Source organism: Moschus berezovskii, chromosome 25 (genome assembly GCF_049115385.1).
Source record: "Moschus berezovskii isolate FMDL1 chromosome 25, NW_MosBer_1.0, whole genome shotgun sequence".
Classification (NCBI taxonomy): domain Eukaryota; kingdom Metazoa; phylum Chordata; class Mammalia; order Artiodactyla; family Moschidae; genus Moschus; species Moschus berezovskii.
Window position 1 is genome coordinate 37727699 of NC_142484.1, and position 19593 is coordinate 37747291.

Here is a 19593-nt window from a genome sequence, read left to right on the forward strand (position 1 = left end):
GGCAGTCTTCAGGCTGAAGCAACTAGCTCAGCCAACCAGCAAACTCTTATGGAAGAAATAAATACTTACTGTTGTACATCATTGGTTTTGTGGTTGCTGGTTACACACCAAAAATTGACTTCTATGTGGAGTAACAGTAAATGGTAGACCAAACTCTACCATTTTCTAGTTGAGCTAGAATAACTATATCTGGAAGATGAGAGGTTTGCATCCATTGAAATCCAAGTTACTTAACAAGATTCAAAACTCATGATTTTTGAGTTTACCACTTCCCACGGTATATTTCCAGAACACAGGTCAAACTATAACCACTATGAAATGAACACTAAAGAAGGATGAAGGGAAAGAACATTCTAGAATCTCTCTAAATTTATTTTCCTAAAGCAGGAAGAAGGGTATTTGTTTGGATGGTGTCGATCATAGAACTCAGAGGAGTCTGAGTTAAGGGAAGGGAAGAAGCACTGATGTGGTCAGGAGAGGAGGTTTCCATGCCAACTGGCTACAGAATACAGAGAGGAGAACATGCTACCTTTTCACCAAGTCAACCTACGGGAGTTGGACTTAACAGGTAACACACAGGCTCTACTCACTCTGAACCTCTAAAAACAGAGTATTTTTTAATACCTGTCATAAGACAATATTCAGTATATAACATGTGATGTGCTCAGTCAGTCGTGTCTATTTTGCAACCCCATGGACTGTAGCCCTGCAGGCTCCCCTGCCTATGGAATTCTCCAGGCAAGAATACTGTAGTGGGTTGCCATGCTGTCCTTCAAGGGGATCCTCCCAACCCAGGAATCAAACCCTTCTGTTACATCTCCTGCATTGGTAGGCGGGTTGTTTACCACTGAACCACCTGGGGAGCCCTCAATATATAATGGGGAAGCATAAAATGATTGTGTGAAACATGGAAACTGCACAGTGTTGAAACAGGGATTTTCGCTTCTTGATTTTCCCTCACTGATTTTAACTTTCATATAGGGGATTCCTGCTTGTCTGTACTATGTCTCATTTAAGGTCCTAAACTATCATGACCTCATACAACGATGAGTTTATCTGAGTCATTCATGCATAAGAACTTCAGTGACCCCTTCATCACTGGCTTCATTAATGTAAAACCACTTACAGAGTTTTAAGATCCCTTAACTTTCCTTAAAAAGAAAAAAAGCAGAATTTCCTTTGAATATATTTTGTACCTTCACTGGACAGTTACTTAAAACTTTTTTTTGACCACAGATTTCCTCCTGTTGTTTGACTGCTGTTTGCATGTATGCAGGGAGTTATTTCTGCAAGAATCATATATTTCTAAAACCAAATTTGCTAACTGGCAAAATTAATACATTAACTTTTAACGAAATTATTTTTGAGGAGGGCTTAGTTAAAATTTGTCATGTAAGTAATATTTTAAAGAAGGAAATATTCTTATGCAACATGACTGAAATGCTCTGGGGAACTCTGAAATTGTTTCTTAATTAAAAAGAACTGAAATTATGTGAGCAACTAGAATGGGAGACAGAGAAGAGGAAAACAAAGTATAGAACACCAGGGAATGAGAAAACAGACCACAAAAGGAACAGTGATTTGTTCAAGGTCACTCAGTGAGTCAGGAACAAAGAGGAGGGTTAGACCTATGTCAGTCTCAATGTGTGCGCAATCTGCCATTTTTCAATACACAATATATTTATAGTTCTGAGATATGGGGCAAGATATTAATATTTAATGTTCTCTTGGAGTCTAGCACGTGTTACTTCATAAGCATTTACTGAATAAAATAATAATAAACCGCCATTACCGAGAAGTTAACAAAACATAATTTCACATACATAACCTCATTAAGATCCTCACCAGCACCTTGGGGGCTGATACTGCAGTTCCTGTCTTATTGATCAATTTAGGTCCAGAAAGAGTAAATGAATAGCTCAACAACACACTGCCATAAGAACTGAGATAGTTTAGCCATATTTAGCAAACTTCCCTAAAGATCCTACTCTTAAGGAAGCTCAAAGAGGGTTTGCATTATATACAAAAATGTTGAAGATAATTTTTTAAAATCCCTTTGAGGAATTCAAAATCAGATGTTAAAATTGATATTTAAAGTATGCACCTTGTAATGACTTGGTCGGGTGGGATGGGAGGAGGGAGGGAGGCTCCAAAGGGAGAAGATATATCTATTTATTTATATATCTACATATATATCAATAACCTTAGATATGCAGATGACACCACCCTAATGAAAGAAAGCAAAGAGGAATTAAAGAACCTCTTGATGAAGGTGAAAGAGGAGAGTGAAAACACTGGCTTAAAACTCAACATTCAAAACACTAAGATCATGGCATCCAGTCCTATCACTTCATGGCAAATAGATGGGGAAAAAAGTGCAAACAGTGACAGACTTTATTTTCTGGACTCCAAAATCACTGCAGATGGTGAATGCAACCATGAAATTAAAAGACACCTGCTCCTTGGAACAAAAGGTATGACAAACCTAGACAGTGTATTAAAAAGCAGAGACATCACTTAGCTGACAAAGGTCTGTATAATCAAAGCTATGATTTTTCCAGCAGTCATGTATGGAAGTGAGAGTTGGATTATAAAAAAGACTAAGTGCTGAGGTATTGATGCTTTTGAACTGTGGTGCTGGAGGAGACTCTTGAGAGTCCCTTAGAGAGTATGGCAATCAAACCAGTCAATTCTAAAGGAAATCAGTTCTGAATACTCATTGGAAGGACTGATGCTGAAGCTGAAGCTCTGATACTTTGGCCACCTGATGTGAAGAGCTGACTCACTGGAAAAGACCCTAATGCTTGGAAAGATTGAGGGCAGGAGGAGACAGGAGTGACATAGGATGAGATGACTGGATGGCATCATCAACTCAATGAACACGACTTTAAGGAAACTCTGGGAGATAGTGAAGGACGGGAAAGCCTGGTGTGCTGCAGCCCATGGGGTCGAGGAGTCGGATGTGACTGAGTGGCTGAACAACAACAACAATATAGAACCTAAAGGGATAAGGTGGGGAGGGAGGTGGGGGGAGATTCAGGATGAGGGCTACACTTGTGCACCTGTGGCCAATTCATGCTGATATATGGCAAAAAATCACAATATTGTAATTATCCTTCAAAAAATAAGTTAATAATAAAAGTACTCCCAAAACCAAAAAAAACAAAAATCCAACAATATATATAATTATGACTGACCCACATGATTGTATGGCAGAAAATAGCGCATTAATGCAATTATCTTCCAATTAAGAAAAACATTTTAAAAATATCAAAGAATTGATATTTAAGAGAACAAGAACACTTCAATTAATTTGTTATATTTGTTCAATTTCACTAGCTAATTAGTTGGGATACCAATTGAGTATGTCTGTTCAAAATTCTTAGATTCTTATTGGTAAATTATTTGTACATGAAGGCATCTGGAAGTTAGTCATGAGAACCCTAAAGAAGGCTTTGAAATAAAATGGATCTACTGCAAGTAAGCAGTCCTTCTTACAAAACTAAGCCTCTGGGCTCCATGTATACTTCTTCAAAGCATGCTCATCTCCTTTGGATTATGCCAATGGATACAGTAAAGATATTTACTATAATAAAGACACAGAATCCTTTTATATGTGCATTATACACAATATATACAATAATACATACAATTATATATATGTGTGTGCGTGCGTGTGCACACACATCCCTCTCCCAAGGGTACTGAAGACTCTTTGACAAACTGTCTTCCATCCAAAACTGCATGTTGCCAAGGGGTAAGTGAGAAAACTTTCTTCTTAAGCTGAGAGGTAGAAAAGGAGTGAGGGAAGGTGGAAACAAGCAGTCACAAGATCAGAGTTAAGTAAGACCTCACACTCTACAGCCAAGACACCCAGGTTCCTTCTTGGCTCGGCTTCTTCCTATTCTGAGACAGTTACTTAATCTCTTTATTAGTTTTCTCATCTGTAAAATGGAGAAATCAATAGTACCTGTCTCATAAGGTTGTTATGAGGATTAATTGAGTTAATATTAATAAACTGTGGAAAATTCTGAAAGAGATGGGAATACCAGACCACCTGACCTGCCTCTTGAGAAACCTGTATGCAGGTCAGGAAGCAACAGTTAGAACTGGACATGGAACAACAGACTGGTTCCAAATAGGAAAAGGAATGCGTCAAGGTTGTATATTGTCACCCTGCTTATTTAACTTCTATGCAGAGTACATCATGAGGAACGCTGGGCTGGAAGAAGCACAAGCTGGAATCAAGATTGCCAGGAGAAATATCAATAACCTCAGATATGCAGATGACACCACCCTTATGGCAGAAAGTGAAGAGGAACTCAAAAGCCTCTTGATGAAAGTGAAAGAGAAGAGTGAAAAGGTTGGCTTGAAGCTCAACATTCAGAAAACAAAGATCATGGCATCTGGTCCCATCACTTCATGGGAAATAGATGGGGAAACAGTGGAAACAGTGTCAGACTTTATTTTGGGGGGCTCTAAAATCACTGCGGATGCTGATGCAACCATGAAATTAAAAGATGCTTACTTCTTGGAAGGAAAGTTATGAACAACCTTGATAGTATATTAAAATGCAGAGACATTACTTTGCCAACCAAGGTCTGTCTAGTCAAGGCTATGGTTTTTCCCGTGGTCATGTATGGATGTGAGAGTTGAACTGTGAAGAAAGCTGATCGCCGAAGAATTGATGCTTTTGAACTGTGGTGTTGGAGAAGACTCTTGAGAGTCCCTTGGACTGCAGGGAGATCCAACCAGTCCATTCTGGAGGAGATCAATCCTGGGTGTTCATTGGAAGGACTGATGCTGAAGCTGAAACTCCAGTACTTTGGCCACTTCATGCGACAAGTTGACTCACTGGAAGAGACTCTGATGCTGGGAGGGATTGGGGGTGGGAGGAGACGGGGACGACAGAGAATGAGATGGATGGATGGCATCACCAACTCGATGGACATGAGTTTGAATGAACTCTGGGAGTTGGTGATGGACAGGGAGGCCTGGCGTGCTGTGATTCATGGGGTTGCAAAGAGTCGGACACAACTGAGCGACTGAACTGAAGTACTTAAAACAATGTCAGGTATACAGTAATCCAGATATTTGTTGTTATTTAGTCATTAAGTCATGTTCAACTCTTCTGTGACCCCATGGACTGTAGCCCATCAGCCACCTCTATCCTGGGATTTTCCAGGCAAGAATATTGGAGTGGGCTGTCATTTCCTTCTCCAGGGGATCTTCCTGACCCAGGGATTGCACCCACATCTCTTGCATTGGTAGGCGGATTCCTTACCACTGAGCCACCAGGAAAGCCCAATCCAGATACAAATCTTTGATAAAGGAATGCAGAAACAGTGACAGAGAGAACAGGAACATTATGTGTGTTTAATAATTGCTTTGCTTCCTTCCAACAGAGTCCTTTATTTTTCATAACTGGGGCCACTTGATTCCTACCAGTAAGCTTAACCCCATTTCCAGCATGACCCCAAATGACTCTTGTTCAGAGAGATTTAAGAAGCCCTAGTTCAGTAGTTCAGGTGATTCAGCATTAAGTCAAGCTTGCTGTTATTCTTGTCCTGACCCTGCGTCCCAGTTTTAATCACTTGTCCCTGTAACCAAGTCCCAACCTTATACTCCAGTTCTGGCACCCCGCTCCCCCGTGGCCCAGTCTGGCTTGCAGAACCTGCTCAGGACTTTCAATTCCTCCAAGGCAGGTGTCTCCTGAGGGACAGCCTTTAGACTAGACATGCTTTGGTTGGTACACATAGAGTTTGAACTTCTGCTGAGAATTAGTTGCCTGCAAAACTGTATAAAAAATTCAAATTTCTGATTTCTCTTGAAAAATGGGATGATCTGGGAACTCTTGATCCCATTTCCCTTTGGGACCCACCCAGTGGAGCCAAGTTGCTGCTACGTCCCCCCACCTTTGGAAAGTCATGCGCTTTCTATTCCCTACACTCCCCCTGCTTCCTGATCCATCTGTTTCTGTGATTTTCTGGGTCCTTGTGGGCATTAGAGATTATCTAAGACTGAGAATAGCCAGTACTTACCAAGCACTTTGTACTCATTTAATCAAAGACCAGGTTGTATTTGTTCGTGTCCATTATGCCTGCAGCCCTTCTCATTGCCTCAAAACTTTTGTCTGCAGGCATCTGAATCTGTACCATATTCCTAAATTACTCTCCTCTACCGTATCAGTTAGGGCCACTCACGAAGCTCTGGCTAGACCTCCATAAGTCAACCACTAACCCGTGCTTTGCACCACTTTCCAGTCACTCCCACCCAGCCAGACTCTGTCGTTGAGAATTTTGGCCATCATAGTGGTCATATTTCAGAATAAGAACCTGGGACTTTACTGACCTGCCTGTTCCTATTACCTCATGCTCCATGATTCTATAAAACCATACATCTTATTGTGTATTATATATAGATAGATATAGATAGACTTTTCCTTCACAAAATTTTGCTCCAATTCTTATTAGCAGCTTTGCAAAATCCATCAACTATTTATTGATCATATATTGTATCTAGATTACCCAGATTCTATCATAGAAATTGATTTGGGTATACCTTTATTAAGAAACTTGAAAAGTTTGTTATCTTTTGACAGACAATTCAATCTCTTTTCAGTGAACACCTAAGAAATGAGTATTATTTGATCATAATCGGCTGTTTTTTTTCTCATGATAGACCCTTATGTTTTACAAAACAGTGGATGAAAGAGGAAAATATCAGCATGCCTAAGCTGTGAGTTAGCAAATTTCAAAAGAAAATGCACAAAACTCATTCTATACATCATTTCATGAGATTATCTGGATTGGCTGAAACTGAATATGTACTGTATTTTAAATTCTGCTGATTAAGTTCTACCAGTTTTTAAAGATAGTCTTAATAAAAATGTTACTTACATAAGGAATCGTGTCCAAAGTGTCTGTGTTGACAATTATAGGAGCAGGGCTGGCCTAAAAAAGAGAAGTAGAAAAAAAATTTTAAATAACAAGTAGTCTATTCTGAGATAGGATCTGTTAACTTATTTAACCAAGAGCTCAACAATATTTCTTGAGAACCTGCATAGGTACTATGTCAGGTGTTAGGAGGATAAATGAAATGACTCAGAGTTCCCTTCACCCTCCTTCCTTCAAATATTTGTTTGCTATGTTGACCACATAATAAAATGAAGTGAGCACAGAACTGAAAAGGCGAGCACGTGAGGATTTGTGCAGTCTAAGAGGTGATGGCTTCTGGTTACTTTGGCAAGGAGGTAAACATTTCCTTATGAGATGGCTGTGCTAAAGGATTTTGATTTTTTCTCTCATGGAAGCAAAATTAAACTGAACACTGTAACTCTTTTCTTTAAACTGGCTTTTGTGAGGACACTGTATACCATGAAAAATAGAAGCATTCACTTTTTGACATTTTACATACATTCACCTATTCTGCATGCTGTGTCATATTTTCTTCTTTATCATTTATGTACCTTTGAAAATATGCTTTAGAAACCCTTAGGTAGAAAATTAAAAATTAGTCAAACATGGCAGAAAATTGTATTAGATATGCTAAAGTTCTTTAAAAAAAAAAAAAACTTCAAAATGCAGCCATTCCTTTTAAAGATGAGGAGGAATCTGTGTAAAACTGATGTAGGAGTGCTACAAGCCAAGTCATTAGAAAATAAGAGATTGCAATCTATTTGCATCAGCCAATCTGACTTCATGAATATTGAGCAGATCTATTTTCTAGTTTCTAGACTTTTCACAGCAACTTTTCCTTCATCCCCCAAAGGATCTTTAATCTTCCCAAATTGCAGATTTCATTTAGATAGAGGAAATGGTCTCACCATGATTAATCGGGAGGTGTCCTATACGACACGGTAGTTTGCGCAAGTACTCAACTTTGGGGACATTTCATTAACTGTGCCCTCTGGAGTTAACAAGAGTTAACAGCTTTCTAATGTCAATCTATGCCTGTGGGATCCTAATCGAAAGACAAAACAAATGGCAATCCAGCAGATTTTACAGAACAGAGTTCCAAGTTTTAACTAAAATAATTGGTCATTGAAAACACGCCCTGCTTCACATGTCTACATAGCAGGTCAACTAAATATTCATGGTTTATTTTTTAACTCCTAATAATAAGCACCTTGCGCATAAACATGGGTTTTGGAGAAAGTTTCCACTGGAACCTACCCCAAAACTGTTAAGAGGCCTGTGGCATAGGGAGACAAACATGAGGTTTGGAGTCAGAAGACCTGGTCTCAGGTTTGGTTTAACAACTTCCTGATTATATGACTTGGGGGCTCAGCAACTTCTTGGTAATCTGATCTGGGGGCAAGCCCATGAACTCTCTTCACCTCATTTTCCTTCTCTGTAGAATGGAAATAGAAATAATCGCTTTCTAAAAAGGTTGTCTGAAGAATGAATGGGCTTCGTAAATGTAAATTTCACAATCAATATTAAATATCGTTACTAGCTAATGCCCTCAAAGATAGACTATCACAACGATATAATAGTACTGGATGGTTTGTGTGTTGTTTCTGCCCCTGTGATCTCAATGCTATGCTAGTGGCACAGTTACACTAAAGAGAACTGATTAGGTCATGAAAATCACCATTTATTAAATATATATTACTTGTCCATTTATAATAATATGCATATATATCCTCATATAATCTCCACAAAACCATACTGATGAGGCATTATTGTTAATATCCCTATGATACAGATGAGAAAACTGAGGTTCCGAGAAAATGAGAGCTGAGATTTCACAGCAGTCTTTCTGACCTCGAAATCCATTTTTCCACACTAAGCTGTTCTATGAATCCATTACCTAGGGGCTTCTACCACTGGGGTTCTACAGTTATTTGAGCTCTCTAACTAGACCAGCCAATAAGACCCAGGCAAAGCAAAGACCACCTTGAAGGTAAGAAATGCTGCAGGGTCTTGCACAGTAGATGTTGAAAGCCACCTGGTAATTCCTTGATGGTTTCTGGTTTTTGTTTTGATGATATTTCTTCTATGCTTTCTAATTGGCTCCTGGGACTCCCAAAAGATTTGCACCTTGTCTCCTAGACTAGACTACTGAAAGCTTTCTGAGTATCATATCCAGTACTTGTATTTCTCCTTGGTAACTACTATACTTTGATCAAAAATTATGCTTTGGTTTGATTTGGGACTTTCAACTCATTTTACCCTCTTATAAATTGCATTCCTGTGGTCTGGAAATAAATCTTATACATAGATCCATTCCCTGTATAGTGCCATTTATCACTTTTGTATGTTTCTGTTGCTATTTTCCATTTCATGTATGTAAATTTGGTCTTTCCAGTTAGACACTTGCGACAACAAGGATTATTTATTTTCCTAGAATTTTTCACAGCACCTGGGTACACAGAAAGAGCTCAGTAAATACTTAGGAAATATTGACTAAGTGAAGCTATAAAGTATAGTACATAGGAAATATCACTTTGTAAGATTTGGAAAGCATTTCTGAGATAATCTTATGTTACCAACAAAACTGTGATGACTTTACAATATCTACTATCATCTTCTTTCTTTAACCAGTCATTAACACTTAATTATCCAGTTTTTTGAAATAATAGTTCATAAATGCAGGATGTAAAGTCTGTGAACCTTGAAGTACAATCTGTATAATGTGAAAAGCTCATTGTTCCTTCTTGGTGCTAAAAGGAACTAGAAGTGCAGCTAATTCCTTCATCACTAAAAATGCATGAACAAATGTTTGTGGGTTGTGTGAGCACATACACACATCACATACATCTGACACTGGCAACTCCCTGATGTGAGTGCCAAGGAGACGCCAGGGTGGGCTGTTCTGAATAGCACAATACCCGCACTGAGCTGCTACATGAGGCTTTCTGAAAATCCCATTGCTCTGCTCCAGGATCTCAGAGACCTCCCCAGACCATTTTCTCAGAAGCTTCTTGTAATCTACCGGGTGCTCAATGCCACACTGTAGCAGAGAATAAGTGCCCCACATAGGGGCAGTACAGAGTCCAGGAGAATTCTAGGTATGGTCCACGAATGTACTTCTCTCACCAGATGTTGCGTTGGATTGTCCTGGTTCCGGTTTCTTTTCTCACCTTCGAGACCATGTGAGTCCGTGCCTACTTTGGTTTCTGTGTGTGAAAACCAGGTCTCCAGGTACTTTAATAGCTAAAGAACTAAGCGTCATCTCCACACTGCCTTGCCATACACACCTTCTCTCTCCATACTGCATATCCTCTTTAGTGAAACCCCTAAATCAGATGGATGATTTAGCAGATTTCAGCATTTCCCTTCAAGATGCTAATTTCCATTAACTGGAGAGAGTTATCAGTACCAAATATGATAAAAGAAAACCTTTAAATCAGAAGTTTAAAGGCTTGTCTGAATGTAAACATAAAGGCTTAAGAAAATGAATCTCACTTGGGTGACCCAAACTATGACATGAAGGGCTTGCCTTTTATATTACATTCTTCTTCCATGTGGAAAAAGCCAGTTTACAGGAAGAGGGAAGAATAAAGCTAATCAGAGGGAAGACAGAAGCAAGCAGAGAAAATACTGAAACAATCCAAATTAATAGATCAAGTTACTCATAAATTCCTGCCACATTCTTGCCCTTGAATCCCATGGGATAGTCAAATCATTAACTTTGTTCATGATAGCAAATGAAAAACTAAACTTCTATTGTTTGCCACCAAGATAATGTAACTAATAAAGAGTCTTACATAATGAATGCACATTTTCAAAGGGGTTCATTAATTCCAACTGATGTTGTATTTGTTAAGTGCCAGATGTGTGAAATACCTTTGACATAAATGGGCAGGTGGTCAACAAACCAGAGGAAGCCTCTTCAAGCAAGGTACTGGCAGGGGTGGTAGAGAAGCTGGTTGGCCAAACAACACAGTCCATGAGGCTTATCGTTGACAAACACAGGCTAACCAGCGGGAAGGTCAGAAGACTGAATCCAGGCCTATACTGAAACTATTTTTTAAGTTTTTGTTTGTTTTTTAATGTGGACCATTTTTAATGTCTTTTACTGAATCTGTTACAATTTTTTTTTTTTTCTGGCCATAAGGCATATGGGATCTTAGTTCCCTGACCAGGGATTGAACCCACATCCCCTGCATAGGAAGATAAAAGTATTAACCACTGGACCACCAGGGAAGCCCTTATAACTAAACTTTTAAGAAGCAAACTAGAAAAGAAGAGAAACCCACACAGCTAAGTGACCTAAATACACTAGGAACTGAATAAAAACATTGATGGGGCTAGGAATCGTGCAGGGATTTCAACTGACCTGGAACATGCAAGCAGAAGGCAGCTGGCTGTCAGTAGGCCAAATTAAACAGGAGGTAAAATATGGCAAGAATAACTCATGAGCTGTTTTGGGGGCCCAGCATCTTTGGCTTATCTTCTCAGACTTAAAGAACAAGGCTCCTGAAGAGGCAAGAAGTAACATAGGCTCTATCTACAGTGTAGCATGAAGACTAAAATGGAAGCCACTGAAAACTTTAAAACGAGTCCATTTGTGTGTGTATATGATTTCAGTGAGACAAGCAGAGATCTCAGAAGCTCAAGATAACTATTAGCTAGCACAGATTGCCTGCTCCAAGGTACCACAGTAATTGTCCTTTAGCTTTGTAATCACAAAGAGGGCTACCATCTGGGTGAACCCTAATCAGATCATGTCCTGATTCCAACCAGGGAAATAGAACATGGGGGTTACTACCCACATACCCCATCAGGCCTGAGATAAGAGGTCTGCCATTAAACATTGATTGGTATGCAAAAAGCCAAACTCAGGATAATTTTATTTTTATTAGGTTTTCTTCCTAATCCTCTATCATGTTGGCCCATTTTGGAAATTTGAAAATGGGATGTGGTTGGGGGTGGGAGGACTCCTGCCTCAGTTCACTGCCTCTAGTTCTCTGCTTTCCTGGAACCGTTTCTTTTCTCTCCTTGAAAGATCTGCAGTTGCTTGATTGAGCATCACCACTACCTGGAATCTTGAGGTAGTGATGATCTTTCAAGTAGATCTTTCAAATCCTGGTATGTCCTTCAAATAAAATTAGGACCCTGCCGGTAACTAGGGATGTGTGACTCCCCCCAACAGATTGCAGGGAAGAAGGAGAGAAAAGAAAGGTTTCCAGGAAAGCAGAGAACTAGAGGCAGTGAACTGAGGCGGGAGTCCTCCCACCCCCAACCACATCACATTTTGAAATTTCCAGAATAAGCCAACAGAACAGAGGAACAGGAAGAGACCCCCATTACAACCAAATACCTGATACAGTAACACTGGGATGGACAATACCAAAGGCAAGCACTTTACTACACTTATTTATATTAATTAATTTACTTAATCATCAAATAACCCAATGAGACACTCTTATTCTCAATTTACAGGTGAGAAAATACAGGTTAGGTAACTTTCCCAAAGTCATACATCTGATGAATAAATCCATCTTCAAACCCAAATAACCTGACAGTTTGGCTCGGAGTTTCTGCTCTTTTTTTCTAAGCTATATAATTTTATTTTTTAACCATTAAAAAAAATTGAAGTGCAGTTAATTTACAATGTTGTGTTAGCTTCAGGTGTACAGAAATTGATTTAATTATGCATATCTACATACATATGTGCAATATTCTTTGTCATTATAGGTTATCACAAAATACTGAATATCGCTCCCTGTACTATAAAGTAGGTACTTGCTTTTTATCTATTTTATATATAGTAGTGTGTGTGTGTGTTTTAACCCTCCCCACCACCCAGATTCCATGCTCTTGACAATCATGCTCTACTACCGTTCAGAATGGGAACAAACTTTACCAGAACTCTTTGGATTCTAATAATGACTATTCACCAACAACTCAGAGGCCAGGTGAAAGCCAAATTAGACACTCACCTTGATCTGGGATGGTTCCAGAACCCTGCCCTCCTCACTCCAGCCCAGTCAGTCAGCCCTAGTACATTGTGTGAACAAGACTGAAGATGCCTTAGGAGAAGGCTAAGCACAGGCACACTCAGGCTGACTGAATCAGGATTTTTTTTCTGAGGAAGTTCCAAAGAAAATCACTGCTAAATGACTGAAGACATATTGATGGTTCCATGAGAGAGGAAAAACAAAGCAGGAAGAACAAATCCATTCTAGAAACATAAAACTTTGAAACTGAGGCCTTAAGAATCATTCTACCCTTCATTTTACAAATACGAAATGGAGACAGAGAAATGAAGTGGCATGCCCCAGAGCTCATAATCATTCTGTATCAAAACAGAAGATAGGATAACAACAGCAACAAGAGTAACAATAAGAAAATATTAAGCATTTATTGAAGACGACTATGTTCCAGCAGTTGTGATAAATACTTAAGACACATCAGTGTATTTACTTCTCAAGATATTCTAAGGAAAACTTTATCATTCTCATTAAAAAAAAAAAAAATAAGGTTCAAAGTGGCTAAACCACTTGCCTGAGGTCAGAAATTCTAAGAGGTCCCACAGTGTGAAAGTTGCTCAGTCGTGTCCAACTCTGCGACCCCATGGACTATACAGTCCATGGAATTCTCCAGGCCAGAAAACTGAAGTGGGTAGCCCTTCCCTTCTCCAGGGGATCTTCCCAACCCAGGGATCGAACCCAGGTCTCCTGCATTGCAGGTGGATTCTTTACCAGCTGAGCCACCAGGGAAGCCCAAGAATACTGGAGTGGGTAGCCTATCCCTTATCCAGCAAATCTTCCCAACCCAGGAAATGAACCGAGGTCTCCTGCATTGCAGGTGGATTCTTTACCAGCTGAGCTACCAGGGAAGTCCCACAACTGGGTGTCCAATCCAGGCCTTTTCAACCCCAGAATACAAGCTGGCTCCTGCTTCCTTCTCCTGAGATTTTCCAGGTGAGACTTTTTTAAAAGATGCAGTTATTTTCTGCCCTGAAAATGGCTAGTTTCTCTTTCCCAGTCTGAAGAGAAATTTCTCACCATACTGACTCAGATTCAATTCCCCAATTCCCTGAGGGTTTCTAGGTCCCGATATCACTTTCAAAACCCCACTTAAAAATGGGACAATGCTATTTTCCAGTTAACCTATTTCCTAAGGAGTTAGCTAGGGAAATAACACACATGAAGTGAGAGAGATGAGCTTCACAGATGTAAGGTTAGGCTATTTATTACTGTGGTTGTTTATTGCTTTTCTCGATTTTCTCTTCCTTTTCTCTGGAAGAGTCATTACCAGCAGTAACACCGAGAGGCTCTGGCCTGTTACCTCATTTGTCCTTACCCTGCAGTGACATAGGACAACTCCCCTCAAAGGTGAGAACACTGAGGCAGTAGCAGGTGGGTGGGTGAGTGAGCGACGTAAGGGCCCAGGGCTTAGCTAGCCAGGGCGTAACTGCACGTTAATGTCCATGGCAGGACGTCTCAAGAGAGCAACTTTGAGGAAGCTAAGACCCTGGTTCTTCTCCCCAGCACTTAATAAAACGCAGGGATGATTATCTACCTAGCTTATCACCAGATAGGCTCAGAAAATAAGAATAAAGTGTCAGATAGAGGTTTGGCTTGAACTTGATTCAACTCTGCTTGCCCAAACTCTCTTAAATACTAAAAATAATAATATCCCCGTTTTACAGAAAACTGAGGCACATAGATGTTAAGTAATTTGTCCCAGGTCATCAGGACAGTAACAGCAGGGTCAAAAGTCAAACCTATCTGTCTGGTTCCAGAGTGGGTAACACTTCACTACAAAACATTTGCTTCTGTTTCCTATTAAAAACTGGTAAGTGTCCAGAAGTCTGTTTTAGTCAACACAAATTCTTTCACTGATCTTTGAAAAATACACTGCAAATATTTCTTCCCTTTAGATTAAAGTGAGAACATGTCTGCTTGCCCCTCCTTAAAAATGCAAGGTAGTATAATCAAAATGAATGATATCATAAGGGTCTTAGTTAGGCTGAATGGGGCACCTCTTTAACTCAAGTACAGAAAAGATGGGCCAGCCTGGAGGATGAGGCACGGAAAGTAAAGACCGAGAACTAAAGAGTTTTCCTTCCTTTATAAATTTTCTCTAGAATCAATCTAACTTGACGCAACAGATAAAAATTGCTTGCACTGTTAGTTATGAAGACTCTTCAAACCTCCATCCTACACTCTATCCACATACCTCTTTGAATTTAGCATAAAAGGCTAAAATAAATGACTCACTAAAACTGGGTCTGTAGATCATCACTCAAACTGAACTAGATATTATATTAGATTGGCTGCTATATCCTGTTTCATAATTTAACAAGTGTGTCCACGCACATTAGATCATTTCATTCCCACAGGCAGAGGAAGGGGAACTACCATTCACTGACCAATGCCCACTGTGTGTCAGGAAATATGGTAGGATTTCTATCTGTGCTTTTTATCTACTCTTCACAGAGCCCCAGAGGGACTGGTAGAATTCTACAGATAAGTAAACTGAACCTCAGAGTGCTTGAGTGAATTTCCCAAAGTCAGACATCTAGAGAAAAGCTGACATTCAAACCTGGGTCCTCTGACTCTAAACCCCACTGCTGTGCCCCATTATTCCTTCATGGTGCCATAAATCCCACTGATACACTCGTGAGCACTTACAAATCTAACTGCTTCATTTGTGTGTGCAAATGCCCTCTGAAGAGTGCAAAAAAAAATGGAGTCATTAGCTCCAATCTCAGATGTGGGTTGGTCAATGTGCCCCATGCCACAATCACAATACCTGCTTATTTCACTGTTTCACTCTTTCCTGGAAAGAGCTATGTGGATACCATTTTGTGAAGCCACCAAAGAGCTATCATCTTCCCAGTGCAGGTGTATTTTTCCAGTTTCAGGTATCAGAATCCTGAGCAACCTGTCAAATTCCTGGTTCATCACCACTTCTTCTGTAGTATCTGGATAAGGGCTTTGCCCACAGTGTGTGATCTATCAGTGATTTCTGTTTATTTCCCTTCTGCTGTCTCCTTTCTTCCATTGAGACATAACTCTAACTACTCCAAGCATACGCCTTATTATGCCTACCATAAGGTCACTGTTGACATTTCTTTCTTCCCCGCCACATCCTGAAGCAACCACCACCCCCTATCTTATCTTCCTAACCAAACTCCATCCACCCTGCAAGGACAATCTAAAGTCCCAGACTCTCTGTGCGAGTTTCCTCAATCCACTGCAGGTGTCAATCTATCCATCCTGCTCCTCCCAAATTTCAAAACGTTCATCATTTGTACTGCAGTTCACATTAAACTATAAATATAATAGAAAAGAAGTAATGTGAAAGCACCAAGTTCTGCCATTCTTAATGAACGCTTCTTTCTGTTCTTACACACGTTGATGGTTAAGTGGCTCATGCATGATACTTTTAATCTTCTTAATGAAACTATAACCACTGTGATGGCAGGGCCCTCATCCTATTTCATTTCTTCACCAGCCACTTCCACCAACACTCCTAACAGTGCTTAGCACACAATATACTCAAAAGATGTTCATTTATGGGTTTTTGGCATGTGTGCTCAGTCGTGTCCAACTCTTTGCGATCCCATGGACTATAGCCCACCAGATTCCTTTGTCTATGGAACTAGAACCACAGCAACAAGAGATAAGCAACCTAAATGTCCATCAACAGATGGAAGGATAAAGAAGATGTGGTACATATACACAGTGAAATATTCAGTTCAGTTCAGTTCAGTCACTCAGTCATGCCCGACTCTCTGCGACCCCATGAATCACAGCACGCCAGGCCTCCCTGTCCATCACCAACTCCCGGAGTTCACTCAAACTCACGTCCACAGAGTCGGTGATGCCATCCAGCCATCTCATTCTCTGTGGTCCCCTTTTCCTCCCGCCCCCAACCTTTCCCAGCATCAGAGTCTTTTCCAGTGAGTCAACTCATTGCATGAAGTGGCCAAAGTATTGGAGTTTCAGCTTTAGCATCAGTCCTTCCAATGAACACCCAGGATTGATCTCCTTTAGAATGGACTGGTTGGATCTCCTTGCAGTACATATTGCTCAACCATAAAAAAGGAACAGAACAGGGTCATTTGTAAAGATGTGGATAGACCTAGAGTCTGTCATATAGACTAAGTCAGAAAGAGAAAAACAAATATCATATATTTATGCATATATGTGGAATCTAGAAAAATGGTACAGATGAAACTGTTTGCAGGACAGGAACAGACACTCAGACGTGGAGAACAGATGTGTGAATGTCGGGGATGGGTTGGGGGGGATGGGAGGGACATATACACATTACCATGTGTATAACGTATAGCTAGTGGGAACCTGCAGTATAGCACAGGGAGCTCAGCCCGGTGCTCTGTGGTGACCTAGAGGGCTGGGGTGGAGAGGGGTGGAGGGAGGTTTCAGAGGGACAGGGCGTATGTATACATAGAGCTGATTCACTTTGTTGTACGGCAGAAATCAATACAACATTGTAAAGCAATTATAACCCAATTAAAAGAAAAAAAAAATAAAAGATTCATGAGAAACCTGTGAGACGAAAGTGCAACGGGTAGAAAGGGGTAACTGCACGCTGTCCTCCGGTGGCAAGCTGCTCTGCCACACTGCCGGGGCTGTTGATGGGAGCGTCCGGAGCTACTACGCACTGCAAATCATGCTATTCTGAACCACTAAACAGAAAGATCCTTCCATGCCGACCATATGCTGGTCCTTCACATTCATTCTTTGCTCCTTCTCATTACAAGCCTCTGCGCTGAGCACTAAAATTATGCTCATTATGCAGATAGGGGAAGTGAGGCATGAACCTGTAATGAAACCGCCCAAGGTCACAAGACTTAAAAATCAGTGGAGCCAAGACTCACTCTTTCTGAGTCCATATTTCTGTGGTATAACTGCCCTGGGTGGAGCAAGGGACTGTTCCCTGCTCTAATTTGCTACCTCACTGTGCATTCCAGAAGTTGGAGAGGTCGGAGGAAGCATGGAATCTGGTGAAAAATCTAAGGACACAAAACATTGTGGAAAAAAGTAAAAGGGCCTCCTAAGAATTTCTCGAATTTTTCAGATAACTCTGAAGATATATCCCAAAAAATCCATCTCAAACTGGGCATTTATTTGAAGTCTCATGTTTTATCTTTTTAAAAATTCATGTAGTTTTTAATATATTTTACTGCATATCCATCTATTTTTTAATATTAAAATGTTTTTAGTTATTTATAATGGAGTCAACCTGACATCTTAGGTATGTTCTGCATGGCTCTCACAAATCATAGATATGCATACACTGCTATATTTAAAATGGATAACCAACATTATGTTACATAGCAGCCTGGATAGGAGGGGATTTTGGGGAGAATGGATACACATATATGTATGGCTGAGTCCCTTCCCTGTCCACTTGAAACTATCACAACATTGTTAATGGGCTATACCCCAATACAAAATAAAAAGTTAAAAAAAAAGAAAAAAAATCAGGTACTCTATCTCCCTGGAAATAACCACAATCCAGGCAAGGGATTATGTCACTGGCATAAAGATGGATGATGAGGAATTAGGAGATCTCAGTTTTAGACCCAGCAAATTCTGTAACTCAGGATGAAAAGGCAATACAGAGAGCCTCCCAATTTATTTTTATATTTGAGGAGTAAAGAGTGAAATGCATAACCTCTAAGGGTCTGTCTCATCAAGGATCTGATTTCACTCATCATAAATTTTGACCTGCTGGGAAATACTGGAAAGAAGGCAGGATGCTACACAAGTCACCCTTCTGGATAATGATGACCTCTGCTTTTTTCTTTCAGATACAGAGAGTCAGAAAACATGTCATTAAGAAAGGCATGCAAAAATATGACAAAAGTCGAATCGGGATAATCGAAGTAGCTTCTAATTAACTGGATAAAGGATGAGGTTTTGTATGTCTTAAATGAGGCACCTCAAAAAAGCTATTTATGATTATTTTCATAATCTATATTCTGTATGATCATGCTTAGAGCCTGGCTTTTTAATGAAGCAGTTAATTTTCTGGCCTCAAGTTCATGCAATTAGTGGAAAAGAATTCTCTGCCATATTAAAGAGTCAAAAAGATTTGAAGTGAAACAGAAAATTATCACCAAGCTCTTTCTTCCATTCTTACTTTATTCCATGCGCTATAAGCCTTAACGCTAAGGTTTCCTAACATCTAAGGTCTGCTTTCATTTTTACCCCCTACCAACTGTAATTTGACAGTAGATCATATGCTCAAAGTTTAAAATGCAACAGTCATGGAGAAAGTCTTAAAATATTTCGTATCTAGAATATTTGTGTATGTGTGTGTGAGAGAGAGGGGGTAATATGTAAGGCAGGAAGATGAAGAGGAGGTATGGCTTTGGTTTACTGTTTCACTATTAGTAAGAGATAAGGTGCTTATGCTCCTGTTGGGTCTGGAAAATGTTTCAATACCTGCTTTTAAATGATGGCACTTGGGCGGGTTGTGGCAGCAACAGAGTAGACAGCATTTTAGATCAATTTCCCTTATTTTAAATTCTGAAAACATCTGTACATCTATTAATTTCACTTCTACCCATTTTTCTTCAAAATTAATGTCTTATTTGAAATCATTTTCAGTGAGGAAAAACAAGGGGAAAGAATAGATTAAAAGAAGAAGTGAATGG

General features: G+C 39.8%; 1 protein-coding gene across 11 annotated transcripts in view; it reads right to left on the minus strand.

Annotated features, from left to right (window-relative positions):
- The window catches only part of DLG2 (discs large MAGUK scaffold protein 2), a 1481746-nt gene that overhangs the window by 897749 nt on the left and 564404 nt on the right, over positions 1-19593 (minus strand). For all 11 annotated transcript variants that reach the window (XM_055416123.2, XM_055416124.2, XM_088832353.1 and 8 more), the window contains one exon: positions 6900-6953. In XM_055416123.2, coding sequence (XP_055272098.2) covers positions 6900-6953 — 54 coding nt within the window. The remainder of the gene's footprint in view (positions 1-6899; positions 6954-19593) is intronic.